Source organism: Oryza brachyantha, chromosome 2 (assembly GCF_000231095.2).
Source record: "Oryza brachyantha chromosome 2, ObraRS2, whole genome shotgun sequence".
NCBI classification, from domain to species: domain Eukaryota; kingdom Viridiplantae; phylum Streptophyta; class Magnoliopsida; order Poales; family Poaceae; genus Oryza; species Oryza brachyantha.
In genome coordinates, this window is record NC_023164.2 from 23,850,865 (window position 1) to 23,869,207 (window position 18,343).

Below are 18,343 nucleotides of genomic sequence, written 5' to 3' on the forward strand. Positions count from 1 at the left end.
GGGCTATGACGTGCATTTAAACTTGCGGATATTTATTACTCCTGAGTAAACGTGTATGGGCATCATAAGAACGTTTTCATACCCGCGTACCCATCGGGTGAAGGAGTTTGCCCGATTACATACCCACGAGTAATATATTTATTTCATACTCATACCCTAATGGAGTAAATACCCATCGGGTCTCAGGTCCCCATTGCTCTCTCACTGGAGCAACTGATGCTCCATTGAGACGCTCTCTCCGAATACCGCAGGTGTAGCAGTGGCAAGTAGAGAACACGTGGAAGTTTGCAGTGACAACGGCGAGGCCACCCGCGGACCAGCCAACTTGGCCGCGTCGGAGGCGAAGACGACTCGACGCGCATGGCGTTACCGCGTTACACCTCTAATTAGGTTTGCCTGACCTTGATCCTAAACCTGATGCAGTGATGCGGAATTGCGGAAATGAGATCGAACGAAAAATGTAGCCATCGAACCATGTCCATGCGACTTACTACTACCAGGGCGGTACAAGGTAGGCAGTCTAGTAGACAAGGGCAGAAAGCAAACACAAAGGGGGAGGGAGGGGGTTGATTGTCTAGTCTTTCACGAAAAAAACAAATAGCATATTTATAAACAAAATAATTTATAAATAAAACTTTTATGTAAATATTCTAGCGATACAAAAGTTAAGGCTAGAAAAATAAACTTAAATAAAAAACCTTAAAATCAACTCTAAATTTCAAGTTAAAAATTCAAATTTTGGTGCAGAACAAGAAACAAAACGATGAGGGTGCAAATTGTGCTCGCCTGCTTGAGCTTAATTATACTTATAGTGTCCGTTCCAATCATTCTATGGAATAAATAATACTACATCCGTTTTATATTGTAAGATTTTTTAGGCTTGTCTAAATTCATTCATGTATCTAAATTCATTAGCATCCATATAAATCTAGGCAATGCTAGAAAGTCTTATATTACGAAACGGAAGGAGTAATATAGTTTCAAAAAGTTTCAATCTATACACTTAAATCATCTGTTGCTACCACAAAGAGAAATATAGACCCTAAGCTCTTCCCGTAAAAAAAATCACACAAAAAGGCATGTTATATGTGTAGCGAGTAGCGACAATAAGCTTCAACAAATAAACAAAAGAATTATCACAGGAACATGAAACAATTCTCTTTCGTACGCGAATTCGCTCTACTCAATGTCGCAGCATATTTACTGTCCAAGCTTCCTCCATATGCCTTTCCGTGCTGTCAGGCACTTCAATTTACCAAAGACAAAACCAGACTTTTGAGGGTTGCCGTCTACAAGAGAATTCTCGTATATCTCCTTGCACTCTTGTACAACCTAAGAAACGGGGAAGGAATGGAGAAGATATAATTATTAATTACAAAAAAGTTGACTTAGCATATTTTTTCACTATCAAAAGGTGTAATTTGACCACTGGAGTAGAAAGCACTGGTTCACGCAAAGTTGAACTTCAAATGCATATCGACGTGAGCAATTATGTCCTTAGTCCTTACCTCTTTGGCTTCCTTCCTTGGAATGCCTTCCCTCATTCCCACAAGCTTCTCAACAACCTCAGGCTACATAAGGGAGATATCAAGTTCAGCACGTCAAGGGAATGAATGCACTAGTAAACCAGTAATTTCTGGCAAAATTGGGTAGCTTGTTGGGGAAAAAAAAAATACCGGGCAATCTGGTTGATGTTCTAGGATATTTGTATAGATGAGAGTAAAAGTATCCAGACTCTCAGCTGAAGCAAGCTCCCTTAGATCAGCCAGAATCCGCACTCTGTTTTCAACTTTCTGGAGAACAATGTACAAGCAGCTTCAGCTATGTGGTTAAAATTATAGAACCAACAAATCAGCGTGTGAAGAAAAATTCTACGATTACAGATGTTTGATGCTAAAATTTTAATGTTCAATTTAATTGTACAATAACATAAAAATACATGGTATTTTGGGTATCTTCAGCTTTGAATCAAAACCACAGGAGTAGCAAACTTGCACTAGTAAATTTACTTACTGTCACATTAATGTGTTCTCTGAAGAAATCCATAAGCACTTCTTCATCAAGCCGCATCCTTTCAATTGTGTCTTCTTTTATATGGTTTTTCTGGAGGTGCAAAGGGAACACATATCATCTATGTGAAAAGAATTATCAGCCAGCAGCTTACAGTGTGAAATGGTGGGTGTAATCAGTCAAAAGATTGTCTGAATCCAGACAGCAATAGCTTCAAGTAAGTAAAGGATAGTTGTATGAAACATCTTTTAATTCATCTTTTTGTTAACACAATAACACTCATTTTGGTACAGAGAATCACAACTATTTAAGTGTACAATTATTCAGTGCTGAGGGTAGTTCTGCAAACCTGAGTAAGTAGATGATCAACATATACCACAATTGTTTGCTCTAGGCAAGCCTCCACAAATCTTCGAAATGATCTTTCTTCAATATATCTAGAAAAGATTGACCCAAAAGTCTTCAAGTTATGTATAGAAAGAAACATGAATAACGATTATCAGGAATAAGCAACCCTTACATGCCACAGCAACACTATTGACATGCAAAAGGTTGATGATAGAACTTTTAGACCAAAGAAAAATTGTACGTAAACATTGCATTGGAGCTGCCAATGCTGTTCTCACTTGCATTTGGAAATTTATCAGTTTGCAACTGTTTCACTATTCGGCAAACAATTTGTGAAAATGATTTATGCTTGGGATTTGAATATCTAGGAGCTAATTTCACGTCATGGCATACAATTTGATATGTTGCGAGATTTTCAAAATGTGTATAGACTGTCGCAGGAGGGCATACGCTGATAATACGCAAATAACAATAAGCATAAGCCAGCCAGCATTTCTTAGGGGATACCCTTACATTTCATACCAGTTGTATTCAATTATATGAGAACTTACTGTTTGACATCCCCGAAATAATCGGCAAATGTTGCGACAAGATATTCTGTAACCATTCCATCCATCCAGTCTGAATAAAAAAGAATCAATGTCAGAAAAAGATGAGGAGAAAAAGAAACCATTAGGGTTAAACAGTCAGGAACACAAAACAAACAAGAAAATACTAGTTATAAAATATGTACACAGGGTTGTATACTTGTATATGATCGTTGGCACATCAAAATCTAATGATATCAGATTCTCTACCAAACCACAGCTAGGTACTTGGTCCTAACCATGAAGTCAATTGTGTAAGCATACAATGTTAGAAATATCTCGGTGCTTTTCTGGGCTTATCAGTTAGACTCTCACCGATAAAAAAGAGTTGCCGGTGCTTTCAATTCCAACTCTAATCAAGAACATGAGAAAGGACAGTTTGGAACTAATATTGCCAAAGAATTACCTTTTTGATAAAGTTTCACTAGTAGATCCTGCACACCTGGGTCTTCAAAAATAACGCCGACAGTTTGAAGGACTGCCTCCTGTTGAAATAATCAAGATTCTACTTAACAATTACCTTTTATAGTCTCTAAAGTTGTAGTCAAATCAAATAATATTGCTTGAAAGATGAATCAGCCAAACTTGGGTAGTTCGTGGGACATTCCTCGCAAAACAGTTGAGTTCATCGGTGTCCAACACTAGTTCTCAGATAATACTGGATAGAAATTAGTATCAACTACCATGAACTAGCCAGCTCCATACTCTGTACTCGCTTAAGTATTCAAGTACTAAGCTGGCTTTTCTAGAGTCTTGGCAAAGTATTGTGGTGGACTTCTCAGCAAACAGCAGTAACTACGTGGAGCTGAAAGAGTGTTTTTAACAAATGACAGCATGCCTGCCTTTTTTCAGTGTTTCAGTTATAAAATCCAAGTATCTCTAGCTAGGAATTTTGGCTTCAGGATCATGAAGTGCACAGTTGGACATGTAAAAAATGCACAGAATTAGCCCAGAAGCAAAGAAAATCACAACTTGCCCATGGGAGAGACTGCAAGCTTGTATATTGAACATAACATAAAAGATTCTTCATCTATAAGTAATGACAATGTATGCAATTAAGGCATACATGTACAGTAAGCCTTGGCCATCTCAAGAAACAGTTTAGCAGTAATTAGCACGTTAGGTTTCATTACTTAAACCCAAGCCTGTGAGTTATACACATGTAGTTATGCCTTATGCTTGTAAGACGTAGAACAAACCTTGGCAACCTCAAGAAATCCTTTGCAAGTATCTTCAAAATTAACCTGCAAAACAGAAATTTTGCTGTGCCATGAAGAGCTTTAAAATGCTTATGTGTGTAACTGGAAAGGACAACTGCAGCTAAAAACATCTTTACTATGTCAATGTCAGGCTGTCAGCGCTTGTGTGTGTTCTACATTTCCAGAACAGTAATATGCTTGTCTCTCAGCAGGGATCAGATTTATCTACCCAATTTTCTCTATCAATCCAAACCATGGACTCTTCAACAATAAGGGTGGTTTCAGGTGAAGTCAAGAACAGCGAGAGGATGTGTATATTTTGGACAAATATAGATATGTAGGATAACAGAATAGAGGCATGATTTGACAAGTTTTATTCCATGGAATATTTTATCTCCAGTTTAATTTACTTCATTTCAGATCCATGCAGATAGAATAAGGAACTTAAGTTTGCCTCTGTCGATTGTATACCCATCTCTCTAAAAGTACTGCCAAAAAGCTATCAATAGGACTTTTTGGTGGAAAATGTTGCCTACAAACCAAGAACTTCTAATTGCAAACCAAAACTAACTTCCTAAAATGTCATTTAGACTGGAGACCCCTTGATTTTTTTTAGAAAAGGGTTTTTTTTTACCGGCCTCTATATCCAACCGGATATATGCAGCCATTTTAAATTGGAAACTTAGCCCCTCAATCAACCCAATCTGAAATTCGTTTCTATTGATATTCGAACTCAGAGCCTTGGGACGCTACGCAGATCACTGCAACCACTAGACTACATACCCTTTTGCACTAGAGACCCCTTGATGCCAATTAAAAAAGTAGATGAGTACAAGGAGTGATGGTATCTGATGCCTTTTATCATTTGGAATGGTCATGGAGTGCCTCCAGATTTGCATGTTTCAGATTAAGTAAACCCAATACATGTGAGGTGATCTAGCCACGCTCTAGCATGAAATCTCTAAATCTAGCTCTGATACTATATTACTCATCCTCTCTCCTGAGAAATTAGAAGTAGCTGAAAGAACAGAATCAAAGGAGCAAGATTAACGGCTCATTTGCACCTGTTCAGCATAGTTTTGTGGAAGCGCTTCCAATGTGCTGCTACTTAGCTCTGATGAAAGTTCATAGCAGCGCAGGTTGTTGTTAATCTGCTCAAAAAATTTCAGGTAAAAAAATATGAAACTAAAGTAGCAGCGAACTCGCATTCAGTCCTTAATGGAAAAATGCTACATACCAACGCGCACAGAGATTCCAAACCAACATCAGAAGCTGGTTCCTCAAGTCTTTGCCTTTCAGCTGCTTGAAAATCAAGCATGACCTATATTATAAAGGAAACGAAGAAGATGAATTTGGCATCTTTCGGTAATTCATCTCACAGAGAAAGCATAGCAAAACCATGTAAAGACCATCATCATTAAGGTCATCTGTATAAATACCTGTATAACTGCAAGAGCAATACGATACAACATGACGTCTGTGCTATTTTCTCTAACAATCTGCACTTGCTCAGTCAATATTCTGAATAAATCCACAGCTGCAGGTGTATATAGTTTCCCGTCCTCTGTACTTTTAGGTGGTTGTGTTTTGTCAGCCTCCAAAATGTTACTGTACCATTTCTACAGAAGCAAACGAGTAAAGATACATGGATAATCATGATTAATTTCAAAATGAATTTTGACAGATCAAAAGGAGTACCTTAGTTGTTGCTTGCATACGTTCGACATACATATTCATTAGGGGATCCAATGCACCACTTTCTGAACAAACTTGGGCAAGAGAGTCATCCACACCAAGACCGATAAGATTTTCTTGGTATTTCACAACCCAACCTGTTACCTGCAGTGACCAGTTGATTGTGCCATTGCAATAAATGAGAGAGCAAACCAAACAGGTCATATTCATGAATCATGGAAAACAAAATGCTGACAATGCATGCAGTTTTCATAATTCATCTTGTCGGGAGTAAATATAGCAGAATAAAACAATGGCATTTGAATCCATATACCTTAAGAATATTTATATTTTGAATGTCATTTGCCCTATCACTGAGAAGCCTTAGCATCTGGATGAACCTTTCAGTATACAGGTTTACCATGAGCTGGAAAATTTCATATCTGTGTAGAGAAACAAAAAAAAAATTAAACTTGGAAAAGTTAGAATATAAAGAAACAGTTAGGAATCTTTCTGTTTACCACCATTTCTAAGTAGTAAGTATAGTCCCCATATATCCAGAAAATAGAAATTGATGAGATATAAAAATGAAATGAGAAAAAAAAACCATATACTGTCATCCAAGCTTCAAGCAATACTAATAGAGTAAAGTCCATTTTCAGACCTTCAACTTTGCTCAAAGTCCATTTTTCACCACAAACTACAAAACCAGTTGCTTTTCACTGTTAACTTTCAAAAACAGGCACAATGTTTCATGGTGGTTTCGGTCGATGATAGTGGTTCTTGCCTAATATAAACCTCACTTAAGTAATTCCATGATTGTTGACCTAATTAAGTGATATCTACTTTAGAAAAATGTGCACAATAAGTATGTGAAGTAGTAAAACAACCTCCATTTTGCCGGTGAAAATAACTGTCTTTGTAGTTTAGGGTGAAAAATGGATTTCAGGCAAAGTTTGAGGGTCAAAGAGGACTTTGCCCTACATAATTTGTGTATGAGCTGATTTATAAAATGTTACAGACTAAATGGTTGTGAAGATCTCTTCCAAGGATACATATCTTCTATACAAATTATCAACATACCTAGGAGGAAAACATGGTGCAACATAGTCATAGATATCGCCAAGCTCATCTCCAATCTGTATTGCGTTAGGAGTGGAACAATGACCCATAGATCAGTTAGAATGTTCACTAAATCAAGAAAAGTGTGTCCTGCAGAAATAACAGCTATCCTTTGCCAGGTTCAATTTGCAGAACAAGAAGGGCTAAGATATGCTAGAATGGAACACTGATTAGTACTAATAAATAAAGAAACAATGGCAATTCATACTTTGAATGATAACACCGTGGGTTCCATTGTGTATCAACCATATCAGCCATTTTATTTTCAATTTGTTAGACAATATCAAGTTAATACTCCATACAATGGATGTAACAAGCATTGGCCATGGAACTAGTGCACCATGACTCATTTAAATCTAAGGAGTCTATAATTCTTTATATGCATTTTTGCTATAGCAAGTGCAAAACAACAGAGTACTTACTGCCTTAGCTTCCTCCAAAGCTTCCATCAAATCTTCTGAGAAAACAAGCTGTTGATGAAACAAATTAGCTACTTGCGGCTAACAGCATGGACTGTGATAGTGTGATAACTAGATAATAAAATCTTAAGTCCAGGATTTATTTAAGCACTACCTCAGTGAGCAATTTGTTGAAGCGAGCCTCAACAGCCTTCCCGACAAACTCATAGCATTTGTCCTTGTAGCCCTTTCCCTGGACCTTTGATTTATCTTGAGTGCTTCTTGGGGTAGTTGTTGCTCCTGCACCTTTTCTGCTACAGTTGGGCAAGAATGAGTCAGAACTATCAGCAGTCCATATAAATAAAGTGGCAAATGTAATAGTTGATATTTGAGTGGTTTTCACATTGGTTGTTGGTTGATAAAAGATGTCTAGAGGTAATTGAATAAAACCACAGTTTTACAATTCATCGCAACAATAGTAAAGCAATTCATGCAGACCATAGCAGACAACCAAGATAGTTACACCCATATTCGCATACTACAATAGCTCGAATTTTTTGATGTAGTAGCCAGTCTCCTATTAAAGATATATGTATGTGAAAAGTAAATTGCACTATGTTAACCAGGATGATGTCCTGCATTATCAAAAAAGTTTTCCTGCCACCATTAGATATATGGATGCTGATATGGACAATAAGTGTGCTAAGTAGTCATATCTTCAGTGCATTTATAATAGCATGAAAGTAAAGGGGCATAATAATTTTGTGTCCTGAGAATATTATTTCTTTGATCCTCTGAAACATGAAAGACATAATATCATACTACCTACTAGTGCCTACTGGAAGTACAGAAACATGTGCAAAGCAAAGAAAGGCAGCGCTTACTTTGCAGTTCTGCGCTGGTTTGCTATTGTCGCCATAGCACCTGCACCCTCAGCCTCAGCTGCTTCTTCTGCGAGTTGTTGATCTAGGATCTCTTGCATTTCAACAACCCTAGCATATATATTTACAGGAAACAGTATCAATGTGAAAGATATATATGCCTCTGTTACCAAGAAACTATATAGGAAAAAACAATCAAGCCAGTTTTTTAAATCTAAAATGATCAGCTTGTTGTTTCCCTTAAAAATAAAAAAGTAGTCTTTCATTCAACAAGTGAACTGAGGGAAGGGAGCTTATTGCTCCACAGAAGAATTTGATGGGCAAAAATTATTAAACTATGAGTCATTCCTACCATTCCATTATTACAATTGACTGTACAAACTAACCAAAACAGATATTAAATAGTATGCATACCTTAATGCTCGAACTAACGTCTGAGGGCTGCATAAGAAAAAGGATTGCAAGTTTTAATATCAGGAGAATTGTACAAGAGATGCCTTAAATAGAAACCGATAAGAATGCAATTCAGATATAAAGAGCAAGACAATTCATTCATCGACCAAGTTAAATAGCAAAAACAGTGAATCGCAAGTTCGCAACAAAAGACAGTACCTATCTTTTGAAAGTCTGAAAAAGTTAGTGACATGGCCCCACAATGCTTTCTCAAACGTTTCCCATGTACGATCAACATCTTCAAAGTATTCTCTGCAGAGAAGACAGTAATCCGTCAAGCAAATTATAGCTATGTACTTCATAGCGCTACAAACTAGAAGAATTGATGAAATCACTTTTTAAAACTAACGGTATTCACTATCATACTGCAATACATAGCAAAGATCATTTCTGCATTTCTTACTCACTGAGTCATTATGTACGTTATTCTATTTTGGATCTTCTATAGGCATGTCATAATATAGATGAATTAACAGAGGACCAAAAGTCGTTTTCTTCAATTATTCAAGTTTATTGATCGCAGTAGTATTACTTCTCCTCAGGACGATGCAGACTGCACAGTAGTAGGACTTTAAATAGAAGTACATTCTACTAACTTTTAGCAGAGGTACATGTGACTGGTAACTTCTGAGAAGGCTGGACAATACCTCTGTTCAGAATGTTTTACATTATTCTAACAAGAAAGATGGCGGGGATGTGAAGAGGGAGAGAGGGGGGTTAATATGTCATATAATCATTAATCTTAGCAAGTTCCAAGGTGCAAAATACCACCTCAATCGACCAACTTCTTCCTTGTGAGATCCAGCAGCAGCTAAAGCAAAACGCCTCTTTCCATCAAGAGCTGTTAACCTCTAATTTCAACAAGATCATTCAAACAGCAAAGTCAAGCAAATAGGATATAACTATGATCAATTTCTGATAAAAAAACTATAATATAATCATTGCATTAATCAGTGAGACAGAGGGAAAAAGGGAACCTCATAGGTGTGAATTAACTCTTTGTCATCACTTAGCGAGTCACGTGCTGCAGATGCTTCAACAGAAATAGACATCATACCTCCCACATCCTAATGGGCATTGACAATCAACATATTAGAATATCTTTTCATGTTCAATAACTTGGTTAACTTAGAGATTCAAGATCAACCATAATGCAGTTGTTATTGCTAAAGTAAGGTTAGTAAACCTTTAAAGTTGTGTTCAGATTGTTTCTTGCGTTGCTAAGAAGCTTAATCTTGTCGTGGTTCTCAATCAATGTTTGACACTCCTGGCACAACCTGCCAGACATTTATGGTAAACAGGACTGAGATATGAGGAGAGACATATAACCTCAAGGAAGTAATCTAGCATATAAATCATGCAACAGCATATGAAAATGTACATATGATAGTAATTAGCTTACTTGTCTATATCTATGAAGTTCTCACGTAGATTGTTAATTGTTTCCTGAGATAGTGCAAGAGCATTGATGCCAGCATGGGCTTGCTCAACCTACAAGTTGCACACAAAGAAAAACTATAATCCAGCAGAAGAACGTTAAAGGGGGAATGCAAATGATAGTAGAAGAAACAGTAACTCGAGCAGACCCGAGGTGATTATTGATAGCATTAAAGTTAATAATCAAGGAATACCTGCTCTGCTACCATTGTACTTAGCTGTGCATCATTTGTCTGAAAATTTATATAAGACAGTCAGAAATCCAGAGGTATATAAAGAGATCCAAATAGTAAAAATGTTCATAATATCTTACTGAAGATAATATGCATGCCAATATATACTTTACAAAACGCCCGCATGCTCTTGCGGACACACATTTAGCCATGTGTTATATTTTATTTGCATGTCTACATTTAAGCTTGTGAAGCATCCACGCCAAATCTGAGAACTAGGACAACTCTGCCCAAACCTTTTTAAGAAATGTCTTATCAAGTCTAACATAAAATCTTTGCTTGGTTAGTATCTTCTAAAACCCTTTCAGTAAGAAATAGGCCCCATCAAGAATGTGAGGAATAATATCATTGAGACAAATTGACATATGGACAAAAGAAAAAACTGAAAATACTGAAGTAGAGTACACTGAAACATGCAAGAGTGAAGTAATCACGTAAGGAGAAACTAAGCCTTGTGGTGATCAGCAGGAAGTTTTGAGGATATAAGGACAAATGCATAAAATGTCATTTAGTTTTGGAAAAGGTCCAGAAACAAATTCGAATATTCCAAATGCAAGGGTTGAAATCACTTTGCTTGAATTATTCATGCATTTTCCTTAGGATAAAATTAGCACGCGCATACACTGAAAAACACAAGTAAAAGGGAATGATTGAAAGGTCTAAATGTTGCCACCTCCTTGTTTTTTAACTAGTTCTTCTCTCCACTATCCTAATCTGCGTGGGGAATGGAAGTTAAGAGATAATTTTACGTTAGGAATAAGAACTCAAATACAGCAACTGGAAGTTTGATGTTCAAACTATCCCAGTGAGTTTGCTTGCAGTAACCGCTTATATGATCACTTGACCAGAAAAGCTAATCTGCATAGATGCTGTTATAACCGAGCAACGCATTTTTATAAAATTTGATGCTGCATATAAAATTCTGAGGGTTGCAAACGATTTTGAGAAACCATGGGAAATTTTAATAGGATTGAACCAATGTCTCAAGCACAACTAGATCACAGATATCGGATCAGGATTTCCTCACACCTCACCACTTCACATGTGCAGCTTGATTGCACTGACTGGCAACGAATTCGAATCATCCTACTTTACATTTCACCACAACAAACAAATAACTAATCGATAGTTGTATTTGGTTAGTCTAATCGCCAGAAGCTGAGAATGGGACCCTGCCACGACCCACGCCGCTAACTCAATAGCAGCCATATCATATGCGATGCATCAGAGCTCAGAGCAAAAGGAAAAAAGAAAGGAAAAAAAAACTGCTCACGTTTGAAAGGTCGCTCAGAGGGGGAACGGAGATGACTACCAGACTTCGCCGAATCTATGAACCCATCACTTCAGAAATTCCACCACAATTGGCGGGAATCGGGTTTCGAGGAGGGATCACATCACCTGCTGCCGCGCGAGGTAGTCGGATTTGATGGATGCGATGGAGGAGAGGAGCTCCGGGAGCGGGAGCAGCTTCGCCACCTCGCGCACCGCCGCCTCCTTCGCCTCGATGCCCAGATCCTCCATGACCCCCCGGCCGCGGCCGACGACAACCGCCCGCCCCGGGCCTGGCTGCTGCAGGGGCGCGCGAACCGAGGCGGGTGAGTGCTCGGCGGGGCGGTAGGAGCGCGGCGCGGTGGGCGGACGGGACGGGAGATCGTGAAGAAGGCGTGGTGTGTGTTTCGTTCGTCGGACCCCGCTGGTTGATAACTAGCGGAGCGGGGGGAAGAGAGCGGAATGGGCCGTGTCTGTGTGAGTCGTGTGCTCGTGTGTGTCTGGCCGTGTGGGATCCGACGCTTTCTTTCGACAAGCGTACTCGCATAATCAGTGTCAAAAAATCCATTTAGTATAAGGCCCTTTTTTAGTTCCTAAATTTTTTTAAAAAAAACATCACATCAAATTTTTGGATACCTAAATAAAATATTGAAAAAACTAATTGCAAAGTTATGGAAGAAATCTTGAGACGAATCTTTTGAACCTAATGAGTACATGATTAGCTATAAGTGCTACAGTAACCAACATGTACTGATGACGAATTAACTAGACTCAAAAGATTCGTCTCGCGGTTTTTAGGCTAGCTGTGAAATTTGTTTTTTCATTCGTGTCCAAAAATCACTTCTGACATTCGGTCAAACATTTGACGTGGCACTTCTCCTAAAAATTTTCTCAATCTAAACGCCCCCTAAATGACCTCTCCAAAAAGAAAATACCTGTGCCATTAAAAATACTCCATCTATTTTAAAATATAGCATATATTTATTTTGTTTGAACAACAATTTAATCAAAGAATACATTTTTTATGATAGAAAATTAATAGTATTATATTTGAATTCAAAAACATCTTCTTATGACTAACTTTTGTGCCACGTCAATGATATACCAGTATAATAATCTTTGGTCAAACTCTGGATCCAACAAAATAAAATATTTTTATATTTCGAAATATATGGAGTACCGTGTAGTTTAAAGAAAAACAAACAAAGGAATACGATACTCTGTTTCCTCTTATATTCAACCCATAGATAGGGATATGTTGAATTTTTTTCTCTTATGTTCAACACTATTTTGAAGTTTTTAAAATTTTCAAGTTAGCTTTATAGTTATGAAATGCTAAATTTTCAGCTAATAATAAATGAGACAAATCATTAATTATAAGTAGCAAAAAAAATTATAAATATAACCAAATGATGTTACAGCTCGATACATTATGTTTATCTTTTTTAAGGGAAACCAAATGATTGTGTGAAATATAAGGTTTATTTCTGTGAGAAGTATATCAAAAATGAGAAGATGCGAGTGTCTAGCGTATCAACTATTGTATCATCTAAGTTTTCCAGCGTTGCCAAACTATACTTTCTTGTTTTGCACACACATACGTCCTAAAATGTTAAACATATGTTTTTCTTTAAAAAAGCTATAAAAATATTTTAAAATCATATTAATCTATTTTTAGGTTTTTAACTAATACTTAATTAACTGGTCACTCCATTTTGCATGTGAGATGCGTGAGAGATTAGTTCCTACCCACTATAGGCGAACACACCGTGACAGATTCTATCGTGTGCACATTCTGTAGCCGTTATTACTATTGTCAACTATTAGGGATTTAATGGTTATAAATAATGGCCGATTGTTCATTGCTATTATGAGTTGCTTTAGAAATTACATGATTAATTGGTGGGACATGGGGAATGCCTTCTAATTTCAAGGCCTTCTTAGAGCGGCACTACACAAAACAGAAATATAGAGTTATCATAAAATACAAAAGTACCTTGTTAAATGATAAAGTTTGTTCTATATCATCCTTTTCTTATCACTTGGTTAAAGAAATTTAAGGTTTGTTTGGTTACTCGCTACTTTATCAAACCACAGCTTACACAAAATGAGGTTGACATAAAAAGTGTGGCTAAGAAAACACTAGTCATAACTTAGGCAATGTTAGCCTAGCATTTGAGATTATGATTGAGGTCATATAGAGATTGTTTGGTTGTTTAATTCAATTTATCAAACTTTTACATATGAGGTGTGGCACACCATAATTTGTGTAACTTATAAATTATTGGCTAAAGTTAGATAAATTTGAACCAAGAAATATACCTATGATAGGTGAGGACACAAAACTAAATAAGTATGTCATGACAAACCTGTGGCAGCAAAAGCTAAGTTGGTCAAAGTTGCTTGCCAAAGTTATGACATAATGTGACTTCCATCCAAACACCCACATAAAGAAAAAAAATATTGCTAGTTACAGCTGCGAGATGAATCAAACAAGTGTTGCCTAACCTTTGGTGTGACGATTTGAGGCATCCAACTAAACGACTACTTGATTAAAAAAAAGGTAAACTATGTTACCAAAAAACCGTGAGATGCTATTGTAGTTTTCAAGTATAACCTTTGTCTCAAGATTCAAAAACTTTTAGGATTATAATTTGTTTCAAATATAATTGTTTTTTCACGTACTTCTCTCAGTAATCATAATCATTTCTCATGGCAACCTCAATTCCAAAAAAAGGGGAATAGTTAGTTATATTTTAAGGCAGAAGGCTGGCACTAAAGATGCTTCAATATTGAAGTGCAAAAAGAACTATAACCATTTTCATGGTTCCATCACTTGAAAATTGATGAAAAACCAAGACAGCAAGGGTGCATGTGTTAAAAAAGAGAGACATCATACTAATCCATTGCAAAATAAAAAGATGCATGTGATTTATTATACTCGTAGATTGAATAACCAAAAATGTGAAACTTACATGATATGCCGAAATGGATAATCAAAAGAATTACAATAAGTAACAGAATGGACTCACTCCTTTCAAAGCTAAAAAAGATATCAATTCATTTTAACCTGTGCTTAAGCGGTGAAGTAAAAAAAAAGAATCACTAAACCATTCAACAAAATAAAGAAATTTCCTCATGTTTGCTGCACATTGCCATCATTTTACATGATCCATTAGCACATAGGCATGTTTGGAGGACGAGGCAGCATCTGAGCCTCTGGAGTCTTGCCATCCTTCACGATGAACACAGTATTCATCCCCCACACTACGTGGCGATCGAAATGGCAATGCATGAACCACACGCCTGAAAAATCAAACACAAACACAAACATTCTGTTTTAAAAAAACTTCATATTAAGAACTCTATCAAAATTCAAACAAATTTACACCCCAAGTCTCCAGACAAGCATAACTCACCTGGATTGTCTGTGCGGAAGCGGATTGCGGCCCAGCCGGCCTTGGGCACGGAGACGGTGTTCTGGTACGGCGGGTCGACGAGGTTGTAGGTCGCCGGGTCCCTGCGCTCGTCGAACTTACCGGACCCTCGTCCCACGACGTAGAAGGCGAAGCCGTGGAGGTGCATTGGGTGGTTCTCTTCGGACGTGTCCTGGAACACCACCTCCACCACCGCGCCGTACTCCAGCACCTTCACCTTGGTGCCGCGCTTCGTCAGCCCGGGCCCGTCGTTGCTGCCGGTGAGGTCGACGAAGACGGGCGCCGGCTTGTTGGGGAAGTCCTCCTCGTACACGCCCCGGCCGATGCCGTAGTAGTACGCGTCGAGGACGTCGATGGCCGGGCTCACGAAGCTGACGTTGTTGAGGCTCGCCGCGAAACGCGTCTTGTTGCTGCCCTGGGGTCCCTCGCACGACGCGTTGGTCACGTCGGTGTCGTCGCAGGGGAGAATGTTGATGGCGAGGTCGATGAGCATGTGCTCGTCGACGTTCGTCGGTACGTCGACCGGGTGCTCCTTGTTGCCAAGGGACCTGAGCTGCATGAGGAACGCCATCGCCGCGTCCATGTCCTTGACGGCCGGCAGGATGGGAAAGTCCGGTGGCCCGGCCCTCGCGGCGGCGCTGTCCGTGTACTCCACGATGGCCGTGGCGGTGCTGTTGTTGGATGGGATGGTGTCGACCGGCAGCGTGATGAACGTCCTCGCGGCCATGTAGTACCGGCTGTTGGACCCCAAGGTGCGGCTGGCCTCGAGGAGCACGTCCATGGTCTGGCCCGGCGCGATCATGATGTAGTCGACGGCCAAGGGCTTGGTGTAGCGGGCGTCGATGCCGACCATGGTGAGGCGATGCCCGGCGACGGCGAAGAACATGTCGTTGGTGAGCCCCGCGTTGATGACCCTGAGCAGGTACGTCTTGCCCTGCTGCACCTCCACCTTGAAAGTGCCGTCCCTAGAGCAGGGGAACATGTCCCCCGGCTGGCCGTTGATGGTGTTCGCGTCAGACGGCACGACGTCGCCGCCGGTGCGCTTCGCCTCCTCGAGCACGTCCTCTACGTCCCTATTCCACCACTCACCTGCAAACCAACCATCATAGCGATAATTATTCAGATCAGAACGACGATAGATGCATTGCATTCACATCACACTATCGATCAAACAAAGATAGACTAATTTGTGCTTGCCGATCGCTGCGAGCACGCACGGCACGTACGTACCGAGGATGACGGGTATCTCCTTGTCTGGCCTCTTGAAGGGGAAGGTGGTGCCACGCTTGGGGTGGATGACGATGGCGCCGAGGACGGTGGCGCGGTCGAAGTCGCTGTGCGCGTGCCACCACAGGGTGCCCTCCTCCTTGGACAGGATCACCTGGTAGCTGAAGTTGCCGCCCGGCCGGATCGGGCACTGCGTGATGAACTCCGGCCCGTCCGACCACGGGTTCTGCGGCTGGTCCACGCCGTGCCTGCGCCACGGTTAATCGTCGAGAACACCGTAAGTTTCGAGCCGAGGACCATGCATGCATTCAAATATGCAAGTTCTCTGCAACAGGTGGCAACGAATATATGTGATTTACCAGTGGATGGTGATGTTTTTCTTGCCATGGTTGTACACGTTGACGATGACGAGATCGCCCTTGCGCGCGTAGATGGTCGGGCCGGGGTACTGCCCGTTCACGGTGAGGATGCTCTTCTCGCGGCAGAGCCTCGTGTAGTTGGTCTCAGTAATCTACAGAAGCATCGTATATGTATGTGTGTTAATTATAAGTCATTTTCGTGCATTCACGCATATCCATCACTGCATCACACAGTGAACACGTGCGAATTCAAGTAGGGAAGTAGCAGTAGATCGCTTACAAAGAAATCGTAGTGACGAGTCCTGGCGCCATGAGTCGCGCTAACTGCAACGGCAAGTGCCAACACCACACCTGCTAGTAACCAAAGCACCGCAGGTATCTTGGCTGTACACATCGCCGGAAGCAAGGTATTGGAACCAAATTTAGCGCGAGAAAAGAGAGTGCTAACTGAAATTTTGTGTGTAAGCAGATCTGTAATTACTGGACAGTGGACAGTGGCTAACTAAGCTGCTGCTTTGCCTGAGAGGCTGAGATGGCCGTCCGACGAAACCGCATCCATGAATTTATAGGAAACGGCAGCGCGTACGTGCATGTAACCAACGACAGACCATTCCATTCAAATGATTAGAAATATTAGAAAAAAAATCCCCACGTTTCACTCATGTGTATTATTCTAAGAGTCCGCGTATCAAATGTTTGAAAATTTTAATTTATCAATCAAATCCGTTCACTACAATTAGATGATAATCTAAAGACATACACATAAGTTAAAAAAATCCTATACACGCCCTCCTCCGGTCCTTTATTCTAAAGCAATGGCACAACAACTAAGGAAGCTGTTCTCCAGCAGCCGCCAGTTTCGCGTGAGTTGATTTAATTTCTGTCCTCGCTGCGTGCTTGCTCGCATCGTATTATCGTATTCATGCATGCTGCTGTGACGACGGTGTCAAGCTCCTGGAGGCATGAACCGGTCGCCGCCAATGACGACGACGCCTTCATCAGAAGTTTAGATGAGTTTCGGATTGGTCACGTCGACTGTCTAAAGTGCCTCTAGCTAGTCTCTTCCCGGGCGATTAATTAAAGTGGGAATATGAAGTATTGGGAGGTTGTTAACAAAATTGACTAATAAACGCGGACATTCAGCCGTTTCGTCGTGCCCCGGTGGGGCAACTGGGCAAGTAGTTAGGCAAAGGGCACGTTATTCATCCAAAAAAAAAAAAAAACAAAGGGCACGTTTGCATGTGTCCGGCGGCCAGGAAGGTTTCCAAATCGACAATCAAGTCTGCCACCAATGTGGCTACATACGTTGGATTGTTTTTTTTCCCCTTATTTATACACTACTTAATTGGAAGGAATATTTTTAAACTGATTCAACCTAAATGTGATATTTTCTTAAAAGCAAATTGCACTTTGGTCATCTTTTATTATCCAGGCTTCACTTTAAACTACATTTTTTTTACTTTAGATTAGATAAATTTATCATGAGTGTACTTTGAACTGGTCCGAATAACTCTTTTTAATGATGTCTAACCTTCCTATAGGTAAATTTATACACTTTACGTATATGGGTGTTTTCCGGTGTACGGAGCCGGTGTGTTTGAGACTATTAATGTACAGTAAAAAAATATTGGTGCAGTACAAACCACAACAATAGTAAATTTTACCCAGAGCAAAAGTGAAATGATATGTTTAAGTATGATAAAAAGTAA

The 18,343-nt window shown here is 39.7% G+C and overlaps 2 protein-coding genes across 3 annotated transcripts; both read right to left on the minus strand.

The window, feature by feature from the left end:
- Nucleotides 1-922: 922 nt before the first annotated feature.
- Nucleotides 923-12,036, minus strand: LOC102702534 (exocyst complex component SEC6). Of its 2 annotated transcripts, none has more exons than XM_015834014.2 (25): nucleotides 11,741-12,036; nucleotides 10,304-10,342; nucleotides 10,075-10,163; nucleotides 9,859-9,949; nucleotides 9,650-9,739; nucleotides 9,444-9,523; nucleotides 8,832-8,924; nucleotides 8,634-8,660; nucleotides 8,223-8,330; nucleotides 7,514-7,649; nucleotides 7,363-7,410; nucleotides 6,902-6,957; nucleotides 6,153-6,261; nucleotides 5,843-5,983; nucleotides 5,584-5,763; nucleotides 5,382-5,465; nucleotides 5,209-5,295; nucleotides 4,145-4,189; nucleotides 3,352-3,430; nucleotides 2,910-2,979; nucleotides 2,360-2,447; nucleotides 2,014-2,103; nucleotides 1,677-1,793; nucleotides 1,509-1,571; nucleotides 923-1,332 (listed from the first exon to the last, which is right to left on the minus strand). In XM_015834014.2, exons 1-25 carry the CDS (start codon nucleotides 11,861-11,863, stop codon nucleotides 1,201-1,203), a joined length of 2,265 nt encoding a protein of 754 aa, XP_015689500.2. In that variant the 5' UTR covers nucleotides 11,864-12,036; the 3' UTR covers nucleotides 923-1,200. The 2 variants fall into 2 exon arrangements, with proteins under 2 accessions (XP_015689500.2, XP_006647894.2); XM_006647831.3 differs by having other exon boundaries at nucleotides 7,514-7,652.
- Nucleotides 12,037-14,697: 2,661 nt separating this feature from the next.
- On the minus strand, nucleotides 14,698-17,028 carry LOC102706261 (putative laccase-9). Its single transcript, XM_006648988.2, has 5 exons — nucleotides 16,915-17,028; nucleotides 16,635-16,786; nucleotides 16,279-16,523; nucleotides 15,031-16,137; nucleotides 14,698-14,917 (listed from the first exon to the last, which is right to left on the minus strand). Exons 1-5 carry the CDS (start codon nucleotides 17,026-17,028, stop codon nucleotides 14,787-14,789), a joined length of 1,749 nt encoding a protein of 582 aa, XP_006649051.2. The 3' UTR covers nucleotides 14,698-14,786.
- Between the last annotated feature and the right edge of the window lie 1,315 nt (nucleotides 17,029-18,343).